This window comes from Corvus moneduloides, chromosome 28 (genome assembly GCF_009650955.1).
Source record: "Corvus moneduloides isolate bCorMon1 chromosome 28, bCorMon1.pri, whole genome shotgun sequence".
In the NCBI taxonomy this organism is placed as follows: Eukaryota; Metazoa; Chordata; class Aves; order Passeriformes; family Corvidae; genus Corvus; species Corvus moneduloides.
In genome coordinates, this window is record NC_045503.1 from 3,568,870 (window position 1) to 3,589,858 (window position 20,989).

General features: G+C 48.8%; 2 protein-coding genes across 4 annotated transcripts in view; both read left to right on the forward strand.

Annotated features, from left to right (window-relative positions):
• Nucleotides 1–16,384, forward strand: part of DAZAP1 (DAZ associated protein 1) — a 24,737-nt gene extending 8,353 nt beyond the window's left edge. For 2 of the 3 annotated variants that reach the window (XM_032092752.1, XM_032092753.1), the window contains exons 6-12: nucleotides 1,435–1,483; nucleotides 5,744–5,826; nucleotides 9,118–9,271; nucleotides 10,675–10,704; nucleotides 11,137–11,277; nucleotides 12,021–12,203; nucleotides 15,384–16,384. In XM_032092752.1, the coding sequence (XP_031948643.1) occupies nucleotides 1,435–1,483; nucleotides 5,744–5,826; nucleotides 9,118–9,271; nucleotides 10,675–10,704; nucleotides 11,137–11,277; nucleotides 12,021–12,203; nucleotides 15,384–15,556 (813 nt within the window). In that variant the 3' untranslated portion in view covers nucleotides 15,557–16,384. The remainder of the gene's footprint in view (nucleotides 1–1,434; nucleotides 1,484–5,743; nucleotides 5,827–9,117; nucleotides 9,272–10,674; nucleotides 10,705–11,136; nucleotides 11,278–12,020; nucleotides 12,204–15,383) is intronic. The other variant, XM_032092754.1, reaches the window with a different exon arrangement.
• Nucleotides 16,385–18,094: 1,710 nt separating this feature from the next.
• On the forward strand, nucleotides 18,095–20,988 carry RPS15 (ribosomal protein S15). Its single transcript, XM_032092765.1, has 4 exons — nucleotides 18,095–18,195; nucleotides 18,505–18,590; nucleotides 19,762–19,996; nucleotides 20,827–20,988. The coding sequence occupies exons 1-4, from the start codon at nucleotides 18,193–18,195 to the stop codon at nucleotides 20,938–20,940; spliced, it is 438 nt and encodes a 145-aa protein (XP_031948656.1). The 5' UTR covers nucleotides 18,095–18,192; the 3' UTR covers nucleotides 20,941–20,988.
• Nucleotide 20,989: the final 1 nt, after the last annotated feature.

Here is a 20,989-nt window from a genome sequence, read left to right on the forward strand (position 1 = left end):
TAGTGGCAGCGAAGGATTTATAGAGAAACAAATTCTTAAGTTTATCAACAGTTAAATCAGTGTTTAAAATTCCATTAAGATAATTTATTTAAAACGCAAAAAGCAACAGCTAACAACTGTTTCTTTAGCTTGAAAGGCTGCAGTAGACTAATAATAAAAACAGGGAGCACGTTCCACAGCTGTGGAATGTAGTTTCTAAAGGCTCTTCCTCACAGACTTGGCTTTCCAGCTGTGCCCTGGATGCTGGGGAGATACAGGGTATGTCCTGCAAGTGTAGAAGGCACCAGCCACAACTGTAAGTGCCCTTAAAAGTAAGTAGTAGCACTTTACTCATAGTATAGAAATCAGAAAGTCTTCTTGGAGTTGTAATGAGTCCTTTGGAGCAGTGGAGTCTCACAAATGTTTTGTGGCTACGAGAGTGAGGAGACCAAGGCAGGCACTGATTTTTAGCCCTGGTAATTGCTGGGTCGTTAAGGCCAGGGTGAAGAAGGGGATCCAAATGGACCAGTGGAGGGACAGAGCTGGCACTGTCCCATGGCATAATCCCCACATTGATCCCCAAGCCCCAGCTGGTAGCATCCAGTAGGATGTGCTCAAGTGAGTGCAGTAACTCAAACCCAATTGTTTTCCAGCTGTAAGTAAAGAGTTTAAAATCTGACACAATTTTATCATTTTTACTCACGAGTAAAAAGTATCCTAAGATTGTCTTGAAAATGTGATTCCACAAAATCACACCCATTTTGTGACCACTTTTCTTCATCTAAGAGAATTCAGAGCAGTTGCTTTCAGCCGTTTTAATGTTGACATAAACATTACACCTCAGGTTTTGTTTGAATTGTAGCTCACAGTGGTGTTTTTTCTTAGAAGAATAATCTTGAAGCCTTTGAACAGCTTGCAATTTCCATTTTTTCTTTTTTTAAGTTAAAATCACACTGATACTGCCCATCCAGAACTTAGAGGGGTTTTGTAAAGCTGTTTAAAGGATTGGTTTAACTGGTGCTCTGGGCCTCACTCTGGTGCTCCAGTAATTCAATCAGAGGAGCCCTGCACGTTTGTAAAGGTGCCTGCAGCTCAAGCTGCTTTTCATGGTGCAAGTGAAAATGGTTAAAAATGGGGAAGTTCATCTTTTAAAAAGCTACACTGATGAGTTGTTGGAAGACAAACCTTCGGGGTGTGTAATAGGCCACAGTGTGGGTACAAACAGTGCAAAACCTCAATGTTAAATTAAAATGTGAAGTGTAATGAGACAACAGAGATGAACTCAGGCTTTCTAAGCTCCCAGGAAGAGCAATATTCCCTGGTTTTGTGCTGTTGCTGGGATGATGGCTGCAGTTGAATTGTGCTTTGTGGGTAGAGAGCAGGAACCAGCCGGTGGTGACTGTTCCAGCCCTCCCCTGGTAGCACAGTGAGTAGAATTTCCCTTCTCTCTTCCAGGTCACTGAAGTTGTAATGATCTATGATGCAGAGAAACAGAGGCCCCGAGGTAAAGGCTGATCTAGTTTGTCCTTGAAATTTCTTCATACTCTCCTATAGTCAGATGGCAAACTATTTCACACCATCAGAAAAGGTAGATTTATTTTTTTTTTTCCCTACGTTGCCTCAGGAAAAAGAATAACTCACTGGGCAAACATCACTTCAAGTCTAGACTCTTCATCTCCAGCTTCACTTGGGTCTGTGCATTTCGACTCAGATGTTTCATGCTCGTTTATGGGTTGGGTTTTTTTTATAGTTGAATGAAATTTGATTCTCAAGCCACTCCTGTGGCTTAAGGTACTTTTGAGGGGGGAAAAAATCAGCAGATTTTCCTCCTGTTTTACATGAAAGGTACGTTGGGTCTGTAAGTGCATGGGGGGTGCTCCAGCCGGAGCACGAGACAGGGCAGAATCCATCCATCACCTGCTTTTTGTTTTGGTTAAATGGCTTCACCTCAAATTAAGGAAAAACTCTTCTTAAACAGCACAAAATAATTCTGAAATATATATCTGTATATTTTTACTTGGGATATACAATCCCTGTATACCTGCTTTTTAAGAGGGGGGGAAAAAAACCCAAAAACCTGGAAGATTTACTAGATATTGAACCAAACTGGGAACCTTTGGTCAAAATATAAAGCAAGTTCCATGTCACCCACGTCCCTTTGCATCCACCATCTGTTTGCCAAGGAAGAGGCAATATTTTAGCACGTGAAGCTTAGCTGTGCTCCCACCCTGTAGCATGTTGGACATGCTAGAGAATAGTTTGCCATCTGAACTTTCATTTCTCTTCTGCCTCATTATTAAGAAATATATCCTTCACTTCATATTTATTAAGCTGTTAAGTCTTAGTTTTATTTTTAATTTAGACATACATCCTTAGTGACATATTTAAGTGTTTCATAGTAAAGTATGGTAATGTTAAGTAAGTTCTCTTTTTGTTTCTTTTCTCTCTGTGAATTGTTTGACTGTGATTAACGATATCTCTTTAGATTTCTTCTCTCTAGGTGATAATTTATCACAGAGGTACAGGCCAGTTCCGCAGTCAGAGGAGGGACGGGCTTTGTCTTTTATTGGAGTGTAAACGAAGTTTCAATATATTTGTTTTTTTGTTTTTTTTTGTTTTCTTGCTTTAGCTATCCTAATCTTCTTCCAACAGATACCTTTGATTTAAGCAGCACATAAATTCATCTGTTTCAATGCTCCTAGAGCAGCTGGTTTTGGATAGAGGAGACAAAGGCACTGGCACCCGAATGTGATTTGGGGCTGAAGTTCTGAAGTATTTCAGTAATTATTGTATCATCTCTATCTTTGTAATATTTAATCCCAGCCTTGCAGCCTCTGAGCAAAAGGTACTAAAACATCATGCCTGGTCTGGATTAATCCTGTCTTAATTAATGGCTTCTCTGCTTCAAGCTCTACTAAAAACAAAACAGGGAAGGGAGGGCTTGGGGTGAAAAGCACAAGTGCCAGGTGGGGGAAAGGTCTTGTCTCCATCCACAGAAAACTTCTCCCCTAATTCATCAGACTTGTTAAGCACTTCTTGAATTCTGTCTCTCTGCCTTTTGTTTCTGTGCTGTTCCAGTCTTTTTTTAGTGTGGTGACTAACAGCCATCTCCCAGAATGGCCTTGGCAGTCCCTGGGGGGTGCTAGGAAAAATTGCTCGAGTTTGTATTGGGTACTCCTGGTTGTGCATCCCAGAACACATTTTCTCTTGCCTTCTCTCTCTGTGTTCTCTTGCTGCTCTGTCCTCTTATCCTTTTAATGACTTTTGATAAAATTCCAGAGGCCACTTCTGTGCCATCTCTCCTCTGACCCTTCTGAATTTTGCCTTCTCTCTTTACCACCCTTTCTTTGGAGGTGCACATCAATTTATTGGTAGGAAAAGTGAAAATGAGCCCTATTCCTAATCCCTGTAGTATCCATTTACCTCCAGCTCCTCAGGAGAGCCCTGGGCACCAGATTCTCAGGTGATGTCCTTGAGGAGCTGCTTGGTGTCAGGTATCCACGTGATCTTTGCTTCCTCCCAGTCCTGCCTGTTCCTGCCAGCTCTGCCTCATCCCAACTCTTGCCACAGCCCCAAGCAGCAGCCGTGTTACATCTCTGAAGGAACAAAGTGGCTTTGATGCAGTCTCGGCTTCTCCTAATTCCTGTTCTTGGCCAAGCCAACATCTGGGAAGGGATTTCCAGCTTCTTGCTGTGTCTGTTCTCCTCCTCCCTTGGCTGCAGACCAGCCCCATCACTCTGGTCTGGTTCTCTTGGATTCCTGCTGGATGCAGTTCCTTTCTCCAGTCTTGAAAAGAGTCCTGCCCTTCAAAAACTAAAGCTGTGGGTGGTGGGTTTCATCACTTCTGCTCAAAACTTCACCTTGGAGTTTTGCTGTGTTACTCTGATTTCTTCACTCTTCCTTATCTTGTGATGTCTGGCCCTTTTAAATCCCCTTTTTAAAATTTATTTGCTGCTTTCCTCAGTGACCTCTTGCTCTCCTTCTTCCACCCCTCAACCCCATCCCACAATCTATTCCCCTCCTTTGGCTTTGGAATTGAATTGAACAACAACCTTCACATACAGATGGAATCCATTGTTTTTCTTTCCCATCTCTTTTTAGACAAAGGCTGGAACACTAAACGTGATTTAAATACAAACACTTTTCCTTTGGCTCCAACACTTGGATTTCTGGTTAACTCAGACAAATATATTGTGATGAAATGCTGCTCTCAGCTTCGAGGCTGCTTTCATCACAGCTCCACAAAACTTCGTTTATACTGCCAGTCTCTTGTGTGTGGGAAATGCCAAGTTTTTTCCTTTTTATTTTCAGTTTATTTTAGTGATGTCTTTTGCTCTTGTTGCTGACAGCAGAATTTGACCTGCTGGAATCTATTTTGGCCTGTATCTTTGTGTATTTTTATATATATATATATATAAACTTTCTCTACACTAGGCCTCTTTGGGCTTACCCAACGCAGTTGGATAAGCGTGGAGAGACATTCCTGTGCTAGATCCTGTATTCTGTAACGCTTTAGAGCAAGATTTGGCTGCTGTCAGCACTAGCTGCAAAGCAAAACGCAAACCAAGGGGGAAATCTTGGGTTTCAGAAAAGCAGAACCGCATCCATGTTCCATAAACGCTTCCCACGCCGCACCTCGGGTTTCTTTTCTAATTTTTATTGCTCTCCCCCCTTCCCCCCCGTAGCTAATCCAAAGAATGGCACAATTCCTGTACTGCATGTGTCCCTCCCTGCCCTGGGTTGTCCCCACCAGCAGCCAGTGGGTGATGGCATGAAGCAGCCGCCGTGTCCTGGGGGATTAACCACTATTTTGCCACTCTCTCGGCTGTATCAGCAGCTACAACCTATGTGCAGTGGTTCTCAGAGTGACCTCCAAAAGGGAAGCTTTGCCTCCTTTTCCAGAGTTTTCTGCAAGCATCAAAAGCTGCTGGATCCAGCTGAGCTGCCACCAGCCAGGGCTGTGGTCAGGTGGAAGGGAATGAGCCACCCGTGGTGAGCTGGAGCAGTTGGGGACAAAAAGGGCTGGGAAGTCGTGTAGATTTTCAAAAGAAAACCAGCAGGAAATACAAGAAATAAATGAGATTGAGAACGTGGCAGCAATACCACGGTCTGTGTGAGCAACACCTCACAGGGGTTGCTGTGTTGGGAAGGAGTAACACCTGTTCCACGATTTTTCTCCAAGGTGTGGAAAACTTGAGAACCTCTGATGTAGGTTGTTAGTTTCTGAAGCTTCTCATTCATCCATGGAGTGGTAAAATTTCTCATGCTTTAACAGCTACATTTCAAAACCAACTTTCTTATTTTCCACGGAAAATATTCCCTAACCTGAAGCTGGGCTAAGGGATTGGGAGGAAGTTGCTTTGCAGCTTTGGGGAACAGGGATATATGATAGGTTTTCCTTGGGAAATTAGGCTGAATCAAAGGGAGGAGCAGCAAAGTTGCTTGACTTTAATCTGCTGTCCCACAAGTATTTTGATTTTAGCAGTTTTTTTCCATTTCCTGGTAGGTGGATGAGGAATAAAATCAAATTAAAAGCCGGTTAACGAGCTCAGTTTGAAGCTGCATGTGCGCAATCGAGACGAGGCACTAAAGCCTCACCACAGGAAGTATCCATTGCAATTTCCTCAGAGTTTTTGCCAATTGAACACAAGTGTCGTTATCTGAAACCCCTGCTTGAACCCTTGGTCTGCCCCTAATACTGTTCATCATCCTGTTTTGTGTCACAACACCCTGCTACCTTGATTCACTCTTCGTCGTTGGCTAGGTTTTGGATTTATTACTTTCGAGGACGAACAATCAGTGGACCAGGCTGTCAACATGCATTTTCACGACATCATGGGCAAAAAAGTGTGTAGTTGTAGTTTTATTTTACCTTAAGAAAGAACCAAGTCTTGGGCAACGAGCGATTTCACTGGGGAATCCAACTTAATCGTTGATGGGAGAGCACAGCAGTCCAAATTCAAGGCTTTATCCATGAAGGTGGGGAAAGTCTGAGTTTGCTGGAGGAGGGCAGGTAGGATGGAGGCAGCCTGAGGAAGGGAGGGCTTGGAAGCCTGAGGATTCAGGCTGTGGGCTCTGCTTGGGGTGAGGCCTTGTGTTTACAGACCTGGGGGCTGCTCTGGCTGAGCAGAGCTCGCACTGGGATGAACTGGTGCTCACTGTGTCTGCTTTGAGCACTGCTGTGATGCAAGGAGAGAAACCAGTGATTTCCAGCTGTTGGAAAAGCAGAATCCCAGTGAAATCCGAGTTGTTCAAGGCTTGGTTTAAGATACCACTCCTTCAGATGTGTACTCGATACTCAAATCTCAAGGTGGTGTGAGACAATCTGCTTTATATATTCTTAAACTTTAAAAGAAAAAGGGAAAAAAAAAACATCCTGAAGGATTGGTTTTTTAAAAAATTGGGTCACTTACTGTGAAACTTTGATACCAACCCACATACTCTATATAGTATTTAACCACAATGCAGTTAAGTGACCTCTGGTTGTTTCATCTTCATACTGTGTTGTCAGCAAACGGGTGTTGGATAGGGAGGAAGTTTTTAGGCTCCTTTTGATGTTACTCAGCAAGGAACATGCTTCTACCTGTGGGGGGGGGAAAAAAAAAACCCAAAAAAACCAAACAACCTAAAAGCAAAATAAATTGTTGCAGGAGACCCAAGTTTTATGTAGAGAGAAAAGAATAATTTAAAGAAACATGAACCACAGGAAATTGTGGTAAATTTAAGTCCTTGCAGCTTTATGGTATATCCAGTTTTTAAAGGAAATTGTTAAAACTGCTGAACCTGGAGTGAGGGGGTTCAGGGAGACACAGAAGATTCTCACATTCCTTTAATTATTGCATTGTATGAGTTTTTAATTGTCTTTAAAGTCTTTTATGTGCTGATAGTTCATAAGCCTTCCCTTAGCTAGCAGGGGACACGTTCTGCATATCAGTGGAGTTCTGGTTCATTTTACGCTATAGAATGCCTTTAATTCCTGTGAACTTGTTTTGGGGTGGAGGGCTGGGTGATTTCCTGATCATGGAAACAAAGGAAGGTGCTTGTGGGGATCCAGAACATCAGTGCTTGGTTCCTGGTGACGCTGCCAGGTGTGAGCAGATGCAGTAAATCACATGGGGGTGTGTATGGATCACCTGTATCCCACCAGTATTCCCTGATCTGCCCTTGGAATTGCCTTCAGCAAGCCACTGAAGTGGGAGCTGATCCCACAGAGCAGCAGATCTAAATGGGAACAAAGGATAAACATCCAAGAGGTGCTGGGAGAGGGTGGAGAGCCCAGTGTGAGCCTCCAGATGTCACCTCATTGCTGCTGGCTTTGGAACACAGCACTGAGACTCGGAGTTCTCAGCATTCCCCAAACAAACCCAATTCGAAACTGAAATCATCTATTTTTGCCCTTTTTTTCTCCCCAGTTTCAGTGACAAAAAGAAAAAACAAACCAGGATTCAGGGATTTTTAGCTTAGAGTAATAGAGCTACCCTCAGTTCTTGGGGTAAGCTGGACTTTAGGCAGGTGTGGAATTTGAACCTCCCTATTGCACAGGGAATTTTCAGTCCTCAGTTTGGCAGTTCCCCGCTTCCAAGTGTGCACTGAAAAATTAATGGGATTCTTCCACAAGGATTAATGAGCTCCAGATCCCCTGCTCTCTCCTTCACTGCCTAATCATGCCTGCTTTAAAAATGGTATCTGTCTTTTTGGTAATTAAAAAGGTATTGCTGAAATGAATCCATATGTTGTTGGGGGGGGGGGGGAATTAAAATTACAAGAAGGCCTCTGCTTTTGTAAGCAATAACCAAATTCCCTCAAGGCAAATGTGTTAAGACTCATTAATTTGAGTCCTTTGAAAAATTCCCTTGGTTCCTCTCTGGAAGGGCCTTGAGCTGACAGAGATTTGGTTACTGTCATGTCTCATGTCCTTGGGGCATCGGCGGGGGGGGCATGGGGGGCTTTGTCCTTGCCTTGTGCCTGTTTCCTGTTTGTTCTCTGACATGAATGGCTTTTAAGACATGGCAGGAAGAATTCTGAATACTTTATTTTCCATACTACTCAGGCCCATTGATGATTGAGATTTATTTTCTTTGTACTCTGGCACCCATTAAAATTAATCATGGAAAAAAAAAAAAAGCCTCGAATTCAGCAAGTGCTGAGAGGGTTTCATTAAATCAGTACTGGATTTTTTTTTTTTTTTTTTTTTTTTTTGCGAGGTTTATGTTGAATGTGCAGCTTATTTTAAGTAGGTCAAATGCACTTATTCCATGGCTGGGAACACTAGGACGTTTTATCTTGGAATGAAATAAGTTAAGCACTGTGGCTTACTAATTTTTAAAACAGGAGGGGTTTTGTCACTGACTTAACACAGTATGAAGATTTGCTTCTTATTGACTCAACTGTCCATTTTTATTACTTGCATGTTTGTTTACTTTTTTGTTAGATGTAATGTAAGATTCTCTTATCACATCCATTCCCTCTGACATTGTTTGAGTTAATTGAGATTCTTTAAGCGTTAGCCTGGGGAAGGTAAGTCTTTATCTTCCATTAGACATTTAAATAAAATCTTAAGTTTAAAAAAAAAAAAAAAAAAGAAAACAATACCAAAAAAAATATCAAAAAATGTGTGTTTCTCAGGTATGAGCAGAGCTGAAATTGCAGTTAGTTGGGGTGGGTTAAACTGTCACTTCCAAATGGACCCCAAACATTTGGTTAAAGCATTAGTACCCTTTTTCAGAGCAGCCTCTTCACTCAAAATTCTGGTTTTTTTTAACTGAAAACATCATCTTTGTATCTCCTGCCTTGAACATGAAATCAGTCTGTCATTAATGTACAAATTCAGCTGTTTTAAGTGCAGAGCTGCTGTAAGAGGGTACTGCTGTTTTAAGATTAAAGCCAACGAGACTGAAGTGATTTGTAGGATGCTTTTCTCGGAATCCCTCGACAGTAGGACTTGTAATGTCTTACCATCACCTACACTGTACCTGAGAAACATTGTAAATTACTGGCCTTAAGTTTTAATAATTAAGTACTTAGACATAAGTCATAAGATGCTAAGTGTAGTCTTAAGTGTAACTGCGGGTGTGTGTGAGGGGACGGGAGGTGCAGGGGCCCCCCCAGCCCCCCTGAGCGCTGCCTCTGTTTGTTTAGGTGGAGGTGAAACGCGCCGAGCCTCGGGATAGCAAGAGCCAAACTCCGGGGCCGCCGGGGGCCAGCCAGTGGGGAAGCAGGATCATGCCAAGCGCTGCCAACGGCTGGGCAGGGCAGCCCCCTCCGACCTGGCAGCAGGGATACGGCCCCCAAGGTACTGCCCACCCTGCCCAGGGTGCTGCCACCTCTCCAGCCTCTGCTGTCACCTCTCCGGCCTCTTCAGCTCGCTGCACTTTGGTTTTCTGGCCTAGATGGTATTCCCAGGTTTATCTCCCTGCTGGATACTGTCAGCAGGAGGAAATTTCCACCCCCTGCTCAGTCCTTCCTAAGGTTTTTTCACTGTTTTTCCCAAAAATCCGTTTCAGTGGCAGAAGGCAACGGGTTGTGCTGGGTCTGGCACATGTCCCAGCTGTGTTTCACCTGTTCCCTTTGGATCTGCCTCTCCCCACATGGAATCTCCATGGGCTGGGGGAACTCAGAGAAGGTGTTGGGAACACTCCAGGTGTGACTCCAGCTATGGAGCGAGGCCCCGATGATAAATTTGGTTGAAATATGACTTTTCAAGGATGAGACAGTTTCAAAGGAAGTTATCAGGAAAATCTGAAAGGGATGAGGGGGAAAATGGATGGCCTTGCCTTTGGATTTTACTGCTTAATGTAGCTTGGGAAAGCACCAGGCAGCTCTGGTGCAGTGCACACCAGGAGCCCTGCGGGGCTCGGGAGCAGCCACGTGCCTGGGTTTGATGGCTGCAACCCCCCCGAGAGTCCAAAGGCAGGATAAATACACTGAGTTCATCCAAAGACAATTTTGATAACTTCTGGAGAAATACAGCGGGATAATTGAGTTGCTGTGACTGAGAGATGAGAAATGTTCACCTGGGGGGCTGGAGAGAGCGTGGCTGCTCCATCCCTGCTTGGATGGATGGAAGTGCAGCACAGGGATTGCTCATTTCCCCACGGTGCTGATTAACTTGAAAGCTGCAGCTGAGGGTTGACATTGTGCACAGATGTGCTAATCTGCAAACGGAGAAACTCCCATTATTTTCCATGCAGTGATTAGTAGGGAAAATGATACCTGATCTCCTGGAAAGATTAATGTCAGACACGAGCACATTTATCCTTCAATCTCAGCGCTGCACAACGGGTGGGAAAGGCTTTTTTATGCTTCAAAAACTGCAAAAATAACTCAGATAAACTTGGTAGTAAATTAAGAATCTCTTGGATGTGTAGTCTGCTGGGATTCTCCAGGGTTTTGTTCGCTCTACTACTATAGTTTCTTGTACTTGGGATGTGGCAGCTCTCAAATGCTCCATCTGATTTGGGTTTGGGAACTGCTGTCTCTTCTGAGTGTCATTTGCTGAATGATTCAGAGTCTTTCCAGAATTGCACATTCAGAAATAGTCCCACAATGTTGCTTGGGCCATAAAAATAGCTCTGTAAGGGACACGGGGAGGATACCCAGTCTATCCCAGAGCCAAATCCTTCCTCTTGCATCATCCCTGCTCCGGAGTGCGCAGCTTTCAGTGATGTCTAAGGCTCTTTTTTTGTTCTGTTGTAGGGATGTGGGTGCCAGCTGGACAGGCAATTGGTAAGTACATTATATGGGACCAATTCTGCAAGGAAAAAATCCTCCCGAGCACAGGCACAGCTTCTTTAAGCATTCACAGTGATTTCTGGATTTCTGTAGGATTTAGCCTACATTTAAAAGCTTGATTGAATTTGTCCTGGAAGAATGAAGGGGAAGACAGTGGATTCTTAGCAGCTCAGTAATGGGAGCTGACACACATCCTGCTGTTCCAGCCACATTAATTTGTTATCAAGGGATTACATGCTGAACTGCAATTATTTACAGTGGGGATACTTGGAGGACAAATAGTTCCCAAAGTGAGGATTCAGAGAAGGCTGAGCCTGCGTTTGAAATCCACCCAAAAGCCTTACCCCGTCCTAGAGGAAGCTGACTCCAGCAGCAGCTCCTTGGTATTCATCTGCTTCAGTTTTTCGGTTTCTCTTCCTTTTCCAGGTGGATATGGACCCCCTCCTCCGGGCAGAGGAGCTCCTCCCCCACCACCACCATTTACCTCATACATTGTCTCCACACCTCCCGGCGGATTCCCGCCTCCACAAGGATTTCCACAGGGCTATGGCACCCCTCCACCATTTAGTAAGTGACCCCCAGGAGCTGGAGCACATCCAGTTCCAAATTCAGCTTTCACCTTTTCCTCATCATTTGCTGAACTTGGATTTTCCCCGTGTTTCACCTATCCTTAATTATTTTTCCCTGATGATATATTCTGAGCTATAATTAACGACAGTAGTATTCTTTTCTTGGATGCAGTAATCATTTCTATTCTCTAGTTCAAATCTGTATTGCTAAATAAATTCAGATACATTGTGCACCCTTGTTAGGGCATCTGAGAGAAAACTTAGAGCTCAGTGCTGGAGACCTGGGCCAAACACAGGCAGGGTTTTTTGGAGGAGCTTAAGGAATTAAGGTCATAACTGGGACTGGAAATATAAATTGGATTTTAGCACCTGCCTCTCAGGCCACTTTTCAAAAGTCTGTAACAAGCCTGGTTTAAAGAAGAAGGTGGAAAATAGCACCCAGTTATCTCGAGATACTTTTTCCTCCTAAAATCTTGGATAATACAGCTTCCTTATTTCTCACATTAGTGTGAGCACAGAGTTTGGTCCCCAGTTCTGCTTTATCCCTTTCCCTGTGCTGGCTGCTGCTGCCTTTGGGGGACATTCCTCCTACCTGTGCAAGGTGAGTTGCTGAGGTTTTTGAGCTGTAGGGGTGACCAATGTGTAAACGTGCACAAACACCTGGGGTTTAATAGACTTAGAAATATTTTTAAACATTTAAACCAAGCAGGACGTTGGTGTTCACCTGTTCTGTCCTTTCAGGTTTTGGTTATGGTGCTCCGCCTCCTCCACCTGACCAGTTTGCCCCCCCTGGAGTCCCCCCTCCACCTGCCACTCCAGGGGCAGCACCACTCGCTTTTCCTCCACCACCACCACCATCTCAGGCAACTCAGGACATGAGCAAACCCCCGACTGCTCAGCCAGAATTCCCTTACAGTCAGTTTGGTGAGTAACTGCTAGAACTTTATCCCCTTTCCCTTCATTCTTGGGTACAGAGTGTTGGACACAGTTTGCTACAGGCACTTCTCCAGGATGGGAATGCTCCCACCAGCTCAAGCCATCCTTAAATCGTGCAATATTCTAGCCAGAGGGAATTTTCTTAGCTCCAAAGTGTTGCTTTTGTGCTGTAAAATAACCTTCAGGGGCTTCTGCGCTGCCAGGATGAATTCCTGGTTTCCACTCTCCCTGAACCTCTATCTAAAACTTCCCACTCCAAGAGCTTCACTGAGCTTGTAGTGAACTTTTTTTGTGTCTCCAGACTTTGGAGAACAGACTTTAAGAGGAAGAGCAGCATGGAGACAGGCAGTGCACGTGTAAGGATCCAAAGTGGTGCCTTTTCCTCCCTTTTCCCATTCCTTCCCCGTCTCTCTGGAGGTGTAGTTCTGTGCAAAGCTTTGTTGTGTTCTGTAGGTAACTTTGAGGTAGAAGGCACTGAGGTAACAAGTTTTAAACCAGGTAGACAATACTACAAAAAATAAATTCTTCTTCAAATTGCTAAACAAGTGCCTGTGCTCCAGAGTAAAATTGCTGCTGCTGCTCCCTGTGGGAGCTCAGAGGGAATTCTCATTCTCATCTTGCTCTTCTCAGCCCTGTTTCTGAGCACTGCTCTCTGAAGATCTCTGCAGAGATCTCTCCAAAGAGCTCTGGACTACTGGGGTTTTTTTTTAGGGATTGTGATTGGTCAGTTTTTACTTCTGAAGGGGATTTTTCATGCAGCAGCCCCATGGATGCAGGCTGTTTACTGCTGGAACACGTTCTCCATGTGGTAGTGCTGCCTCAAGTTCCTGCAGAAACTGCTGTGAGATGAACACAAAATTTATTTAAATAGATAATATTCATAGTTCCAGCAATGTAAAGCAGCCTCTGAAGAAAGATGAGCTTTTGAGATATATTTGTAAAGCAGCAGGTTCTGATGTTGATGAGTTTGAAATGTTTTTTCATTTGTTTCTTACAAACACAGTTGATTTCATGGATAGTTTTTGCCCTTGTGACTCGAGGAAGTTTTTCTTGTTCTGCCAGAACTTGGCTCTTTGCAGATTCTTTTTGAAGGGGGTTGAACCCTACTAAATAAAGTACAAATCCTGCACAGGCAGTGGGGAGCTAGGGTTTGTGATGTGTTGGAAGTTTAGGAAGAATCTGATGGAGAAGAATTTTGTGGAGAAGGACTCTTCATGTGGAGCTGTAGTGGCAGGACAAGGGGAATGGCTTCAAACTGGAAAAGAGCAGGTTTAGATTGGATATTAGGAAAAAATTCTTCACTGTGAGACTGGTGATGCCCTGGCACAGGTTTTACAGAGAACCTGTGGCTGCCTCATCCCTGGAAGTGTCCCTGATTTGCATATATTTATGTAAATATGTAAAGTTTTGTGGGCTTTAAAGAGCCATGGAGTTCCCTGGTCAGTGTAAGGCACTGTAAGGTTTACCCAATGCTGCTGTGTGTGCACCTGGGATGAGTGTCAGCACTAGCACTCACCCTGCAAAATTAAATTAATTAATTACATTAATTTAAAATAATTAAAAATTAATTATCTCCCTGCAGGGCGCTCTTGAGGCTTGTCCTTGCAGTCCCCTCGGCTCTCTAGACTGGGTTTCTCTGCTCCAGACCCTTCAGGCCACACCCCAAAGCTTTGCCTCCACTCCTGAGGTCAGGTTGAGCAGGGAGGAGGAGCCTCAGGCAGCTCCTGGGAAAATTCACCGGTGTTCTGAGGCTGTTGGGGAGGGTGAGAGGCAGGAATGGGGCTCAGATGTTGGGGTTTTGTGTCAGGGCAGTGCAGCTCTTCAGCTGTGCCAGCTAGCTGGGTGAAACCCCACAGCTGAGCTGTGCCTGCCACCGTTCACCCCAAAGCCTGGCCAGGCTTTATCCCGGTAACGGATGCGGGCTCAGATTCTGGAGCCAGACACTCAAACCGTACAACTGGCACAGCCCCAGGGGGAGCAGAGGGGCTGGAGCCAACCCAGGGGTGGCAAGCAGGGAAGGCAGAGAGTCCTGAGTGGCTGTGCAGGTGTGAGCTGTGGGTTCCCTTTGTCACAAACAACTCGAGCCCTGTGATGAGCTGTGGTTTGCAGCACCGTGTGCAGGGAGAGCAACTCGAGGTTTGTGTTTTTCCACTCCCTGCCTCACTCCTTGGCAAACAATTCCATTGTAGTTTTGGGCGCCTGCTTATCTGTGTCTGAACAAATGCCAGGAGGAGCATTTGGAGCTCCCAGAGCCTGAGCTTGCTGTGTTTTAGTGCTCATTAGTGCCAGCAAGTCCTGAGGGACAGGCAGAGCTTGAAATTGAACTGCTGAAGATGTGCTAAGAGACTTTGTTTGGGATTAAGAGAGTTAAACCTGCTCTAAGCCTGCACAGAGAGAGGCAGCACTGCAGAAATGCTCTTGGTAATTAGGAGCCTTAATAGCATCTTTCAGAGCAGAGGCTGGCACTGATGCCAGGATTAAGAGTCATATTTAATTACGGGAATTTGAATTAAATTTCTCAATTCCTCAGTTGTCTTAATTTACATCAAGTTGTAAATTTTGTGTTGGTAGCAGGAATTCCAGCCAGTATTTTCTCTTGGAAAGAAAACCGTTTTTTTTTCCCCCATCCCTAAATTCTGCTCACTCCAGAGTGGTCTGTGGTGCGGGTCCCAATATTTATGTGCGATTTGAAAGGGAATTTTAGGGTTGTCTGTTCAGTGCAGGAAGGTTTTTGAGTGTCCAGGTGATGGAGCTGAGTGGGCAAAGCCAAAATCTTACAACTGCACCCTCAGTCCGAGGCACTGGGATATTTCAGAGAAAACTTCCTACCTACATCTCTTACCTGTGCTGAATCTGACAGCTTTTAGCCAATAAAAAACCCAACCCAAAATGAAACTGCTCCCAAGCACCCCCTGTGAGCCACCCCAAAGCTGTGAGCAGATGGTTGAACTACCCCAAACACAGCCTCCCCTTCCTGCACACCGGTTCCCTTCTGCCTTTTGCCCCTTTCCTCTGCGAGGAAGGTGAATCCCTGCGGGAACCCAGAGCTGCCGCTTCTGCCGGATGTTGTTCTGGGGTGTGTTCCCGCCAGGGAGCGGCGTCCGGGCATGGGATTCACGCCTGTGGCTGCTCCTGGAAGCTCATCCTGTGCCTTTCCCTTCTCCCCAGGGTATGGACAAGACTTGAGTGGGTTTGGACAAGGTTTCTCTGATCCCAGCCAGCAGCCCCCTCCCTACGGAGGCCCCTCGGTGCAGCCATCCAGCGGCCCCCCGGCCGGAGGCAGCGGCTTCGGCCGGGGACAGAACCACAACGTGCAAGGATTCCATCCCTACCGGCGCTAGCCTGGGCTGGCAATCAGGGAGTGCTGTCCACAGGGATTTCTGGGACCAGCTGAACCCCGGGATCCCAGACTTCTGAACTTGTGACAATCACATTACTTGATGGAAGAAAAACCTAACAACAATTTTTTTCGGGGGGGGGTGGGGGCAGATGGCTTCTGAAGGCAGAGCTGTGGGTGTTTGGACTGCAGTTTTTAAAGATTTTCCTTTCTCTAACCCATCAGCACAAATAAAGAAAATGTCACTGGTTCAAATTACAGGGTTTTAAAAATGTCTTCAGCTTTAATTCAAAACTTCAGGTTTCTTTTTTTTGAAATTATTTTTCCTGAGCCTTTGTTTTACCGTATATTGTAAACTTTTATGTTTAAAAGAAAAAAAAAATATATACATTTACAGATTGTGAAATTTTTAAGAGAAATTTTCTACTATGTATGCTGGCTTATTTTTTAATTTAAAACAGGGTTTCCGTGAGCGCTGTCGGAGGTGGGGGAAGAGCTGCAGCCCCTCCCTCCCTCCCTCCCCACGGCAGCGCTGGGGCGGAGGGTTCCGAAACTCTGGGAGTTGACAGAAACCTACTGAGTGTATTTTGCTGTTTGTTCTGGGGGGGCAGAGCTGGGCCAGGGCAGGCGCAGGAGCTGCGGACGCACAGAGGCACTTGGGGAGCGCTGGCTCTGGGCTCCGTGCTTCCCACCCCTCGGAATGCCGCGGGGCTCCGGAGGCCTTGTCGAGATGTAGATTTCCCTCAGGCAAAAAGGTTTTGGTGCGTTTGGCACTGAGCAGTGCTGAGCCCTGGTTTGAATAAAGACAAGAACCTTTGGATTAGAAACACCAGCCTGTCTCCATTTTTCTGTTTTTTTTGCTTTTGTGAGTGTGGGTTTTCCAGAGAAGTCCCTTGGCAGTCCTGGGAGTCCCCTTCCCTCAGGGGCAGCTTTGCTGTGTCTCTGTGGTGCCACTGTGTGTGTCCCACCCCAGCGGGTGGCACAGCCAGGGAGCCACTCCTGCCTGGAATGGGATCTCACCTGGGAAGGATCCTCCAACCTGGAATGGATCCAGCCTGGTGAAGGGCTCCAACCTGAATTAGATCCATCCCAGTGAAGGGCTCAGACTTGGAGTGGATCCAACCAGGTGAAGGATCTTCCAGCCTGGATTGGAGCTGTCCTGGTGAAGGGGCTTTGCTCTGGCTTGGATCTGATCTGATGTGGGTGAGGGAGCTCTGACTTGGATCAGATCTGACCTGATGAAGGGCTCTGATCTGGATCACATCTGAGCTGTGAGGGGTTCCAACCTGAGGTGGAGGAGGTGTCCTCGTGAAGGGCTCCAGCCTCCATCACATCTGACCTGATGAAGGGCCCCTAAAGGCCTTGGCCTGTCCCCGTGTTGGGTCACACATGATGGTGGCAGTGACACAAATGCTGCTCTTCACCCTTCCCCTCAAGGCACTGCAGAAAACCGGGTAATTTATGGATTTATCAGCATCTTCAGTGGATATCAGTGTCTGTAACTTTGCCTTGGGTCTTCTGGACAATCACCCCAGGGTTTGGCTCTGAAATGTGGGGGTTGAGCCGTGAGAAAGGAACTGTCTGAGGTGGAAGTGTCCCTTGGCTCAAGGGCATCCCCCAATCCTGCCCACAGATCCTTCCCCGGGGATTGTGTCTGTGCTCGTTAGCCCTCTCTGGTGTAATTAATCACTGTTAATGAAGGTGGAACTGGGGAGGTTGGGATGTGTCTGTGATGTGGAAGTCACTGAGTCGCTCCTGGCAGGACTTGGATCAGTTCAGAGGGTATTTTGTGTTTTGTGTGGCTCTGCTTGCTGTGAATCCTCTGTGCTCGAATCCTTGTGGTTCTGCTCCTTGCTCTGTTACATCCATGAGCTCAAAATTCCTGCTGGAACAGGCGCTGCTCCAGCGATGTTTGTGCAGGTGTCACTTCTGAGACCGCCTCGCCTCTCTCAGCGTGTGTGAAACCCCGTGGCAATGGTACAGCACCACCCTGGAGCCTCAGGGATGCGTGCAATGGAGGACACCCAACATCTTTACCCTTCTTCTGGGATAAAAGCGTTTGGATTTGGATCCCTTCTGCACAGAACCAGCTCTTCAAGGTCCGTGTGGGCCGTTCGATGTGCTGGAACCTCCTGCCGCGGGGGCCAGACCGGATCGGCCGGTGCCGAACGAGCCGGTTCTGCTCTGTGTCCTCACTTCAACCCGCAGCCCGAGCCGCAAGAGCCGCTGGCTCCCGTGAGAAGTTGAAGGTCCACGAGTGAAAGACGAAGGTGGCTTCCAAGAGGATGAGGGATGCTCAGAGCTGGCCCGGAGCGGCTGCGAGGTCCAGGCTGTCCGCGTGGCTGTGCCATCCAGGGGACTCTGACCCGTCACTGCCGGGTCCCACCTTGGGCCAGCGGGAAGGAGCGGTTTACATTGGAACCTGAGATTTCCCCGGATGGCGAGGAGCAGGTTCAGGGGGGAAGAGGAGGCTCCGTCCTCGCACAGGTCCCTGCGGAGTCCCCGGGCTGTCCCCGGGCGCGGCCCCTTTAAGGGAGTGAGGGCGGAAGCGCTGCTTCCCCGCCCGTCCCGCCCCCGCCGCTCTCGCGAGATCCGCCGCTTCCGGCGCGAGCGCGGCCTTTCCGAGCAGCCCCGGCCAAGATGGTGGGTGCGGGGGAGGCCCCGCCGGCGCCATCGGGCCCCATCCGCCGCCATCCGAGTCCCACCCGCCGCCGCGGCGCCGCCCGGGGCTCGGGGCTTCCCTGGGGGGCGGGGAATGGGCTTCCCCGGGGCGCTGCGGGGACCGTGGGTACCTCGGCCGGACCGGGCCCAGCGCGGCGGGAACGGGGCTGAGGGGAGGGAGCGGCCTGGGCGCCCCGCGGAGCTCGGTGGGGCCGCGGCCTTCCCGTGTGCGGGGTGGGGAACGCGGGGCCGGGCGGCCTTGAATCCCCTGACCCCCCTCTCCCGCTGCAGGCGGAGGTAGAGCAGAAGAAGAAGCGAACCTTCCGGAAATTCACCTACCGCGGGGTGGACCTGGACCAGCTGCTCGACATGTCCTAGTAAGGGCTGGCACCGGGAGCCCCCCGGGCTGGGGTTTGGGGCTCGGGGGGCTGTTCCTGCCCCATACTCAGGTTGTGTTCAAATACCGGCAATAACGGGGGGTTTAGGTGTTCAGCACCTGCTCTTTGCGCTGTTTAAAGTCCCGCAGTGGGTGACAGCGTCAGTGTGGGGTCCCGGGGCCCTGCTCCAGACTCAGTTCGGGTGATGCTGTGGGTGTAGGGTCCCTGGAGCTCCTCGAGGCCGCGCTCCGGGCTCAGTTCGGGTACCGCTGTTAGTTTGGGGTCTCTCCGGGACTGTACCCCAGGCTGAATTTGGGATCTCCGAGGTCACCCCAGACCACTCCCCTGGCTTAACTTGACCCTTGGGGGTCTTTCCGGGACATACCCCAAGCTCAGTTTAGGGTCCCTGGGGGTGTCCCCAGGCCGTACCCCAGGCTCAGTCTGGCTAACACTGGGTGTGGGGCCCTGGGGGGGTCTCTGGGGACTGTACCCCAGGCTCTGTCTGGGTAACTCTGTGGGGTCTCTGGGAGTTCCCCAGGCTCAGTTTGGGATCCCTGACTGTGTCCTGGGGCTGTACCCCAGGCTCTGTCTGGGTAACTCTCTGGCTGTGGGGTCTCTGGGAGTTCCCCAGGCTCAGTTTGGGATCCCTGACTGTGTCCTGGGGCTGTACCCCAGGCTCTGTCTGGGTAACTCTCTGGCTGTGGGGTCTTTGAGAGTTCCCCAGGCTCAGTTTGGGGTGCCTGGGGGTCTCCCGAGGCTATACCCCAGGCTCAGTGTGGGTAACTCTGTGAATGTGGGGTCTCTGGGGGTGTCCCTGGGCTGCTCCCCAGGCTCAGTTCGGGATGCCTGGGGGTCTCTTGGGGCTGTACCCCAGCCTGCATCAGGGTAACACCGTGGCTGTGGGGCCCTGAGGGGTCGCCCCAGGCCATTCCCCAGGCTCAGTTGGGGGTCCCTGGGAATGCCCCCAGGTTCATTTTGGGGTCCCTGGTGGGGGGGAAGTCCTTGCACTGGGGTCCCCCACACTCAGTTTGCGATCCCTGACTGTGTCCTGGGGCTGTACCCCCGGCTCTGTCTGGGTAACTCTGTGCCTGGGGGGTCTCCGAGCTCTCCCCAAGCTGGGTTTGGGATCTCTGGGGTGTCCCCCTGAGCCATCCCTGTCCCCTTTTGGCAGCGAGCAGCTGATGCAGCTGTACAGCGCGCGGCAGCGGCGGCGCCTGAACCGGGGCCTGCGCCGCAAGCAGCACTCGCTGCTCAAGCGCCTGCGCAAGGCCAAGAAGGAGGCGCCGCCCATGGAGAAGCCCGAGGTGGTGAAGACCCACCTGAGGGACATGATCATCCTGCCCGAGATGGTGGGCAGCATGGTGGGCGTCTACAATGGCAAGACCTTCAACCAGGTGGAGATCAAGGTGAGCTGGGGCCTGGCCATCCGTGCTCGGCGTTCGGGGTGTTCACTTCCAACTCTCTTCGTAAAATCTTACTCGTTCCCTGTGCCTGGGAGGGGTCCAGGCTCCTCCTTGGAGTGGGGTTGGCTCAGAGGGACACCTGGAGGTGACATCCTGGGGCTCCAGGATGCTCCTTGGAGCAGGGCTGGCTCAGAGGGACACCTGGAGGTGACATCCTGGGGCTCCAGGATGCTCCTTGGAGCAGGGCTGGCTCAGAGGGACACCTGGAGGTGACATCCTGGGGCTCCAGGATGCTCCTTGGAGCAGGGCTGGCTCAGAGGGACACCTGGAGGTGACATCCTGGGGCTCCAGGATGCTCCTTGGAGCAGGGCTGGCTCAGAGGGATACCTGGAGGTGACATCCCAGGCAGGGGCAGCTCCCACAGGGGTCTCAGTGTGGCTCTGAAGCACTGAAATAGCTGTGGAGTGATCCATGTGCTCAGCCCTGGCTCCCAGCCTGCCGGCAGCACTTCTGGATGAAACAGATCCCTGAGCTTTCCCCAGAGTGGAATAACCCCCAGGGTTGTGTCACTTGATACCAGCAGTGGGATTAAATGCCATTTCCTGCTCCTACCTGGCATTAAATCCCACCTGGAAGGGCACAAATGCCCCTGTGGTTTCTGTGTCACCTCTCCCGGGAGGGGCTGAACTGGGGGAGCCCCTCTGGCTCCACATCAAAGCACTGTGGGAGGATCCCAGCTGGAATAACCAGCTGTGCCAGCGCTGGGATGGGGATGGGAGGGGATGTCCCTGTGCCCCCAGCGCTGTCCCTAGCATGGGTCTCTCCTCTTGCAGCCCGAGATGATCGGCCACTACCTGGGCGAGTTTTCCATCACGTACAAGCCAGTGAAGCACGGCCGGCCCGGCATCGGTGCCACCCACTCCTCCCGCTTCATCCCGCTCAAGTAACACCAGGAGGGAGCCTCGGCCAGTGTAAATAAAGAAATTCCGCCTGGAT

Excerpts from the sequence above, each read along its gene's own strand:
- RPS15 (XM_032092765.1), top strand. Across the intron at positions 18,591-19,761 it reads CAGCTGCTCGACATGTCCTA|CGAGCAGCTGATGCAGCTGT; the intron begins GTAAGGGCTGGC and ends CCCTTTTGGCAG. Across the intron at positions 19,997-20,826 it reads TCAACCAGGTGGAGATCAAG|CCCGAGATGATCGGCCACTA; the intron begins GTGAGCTGGGGC and ends CTCCTCTTGCAG.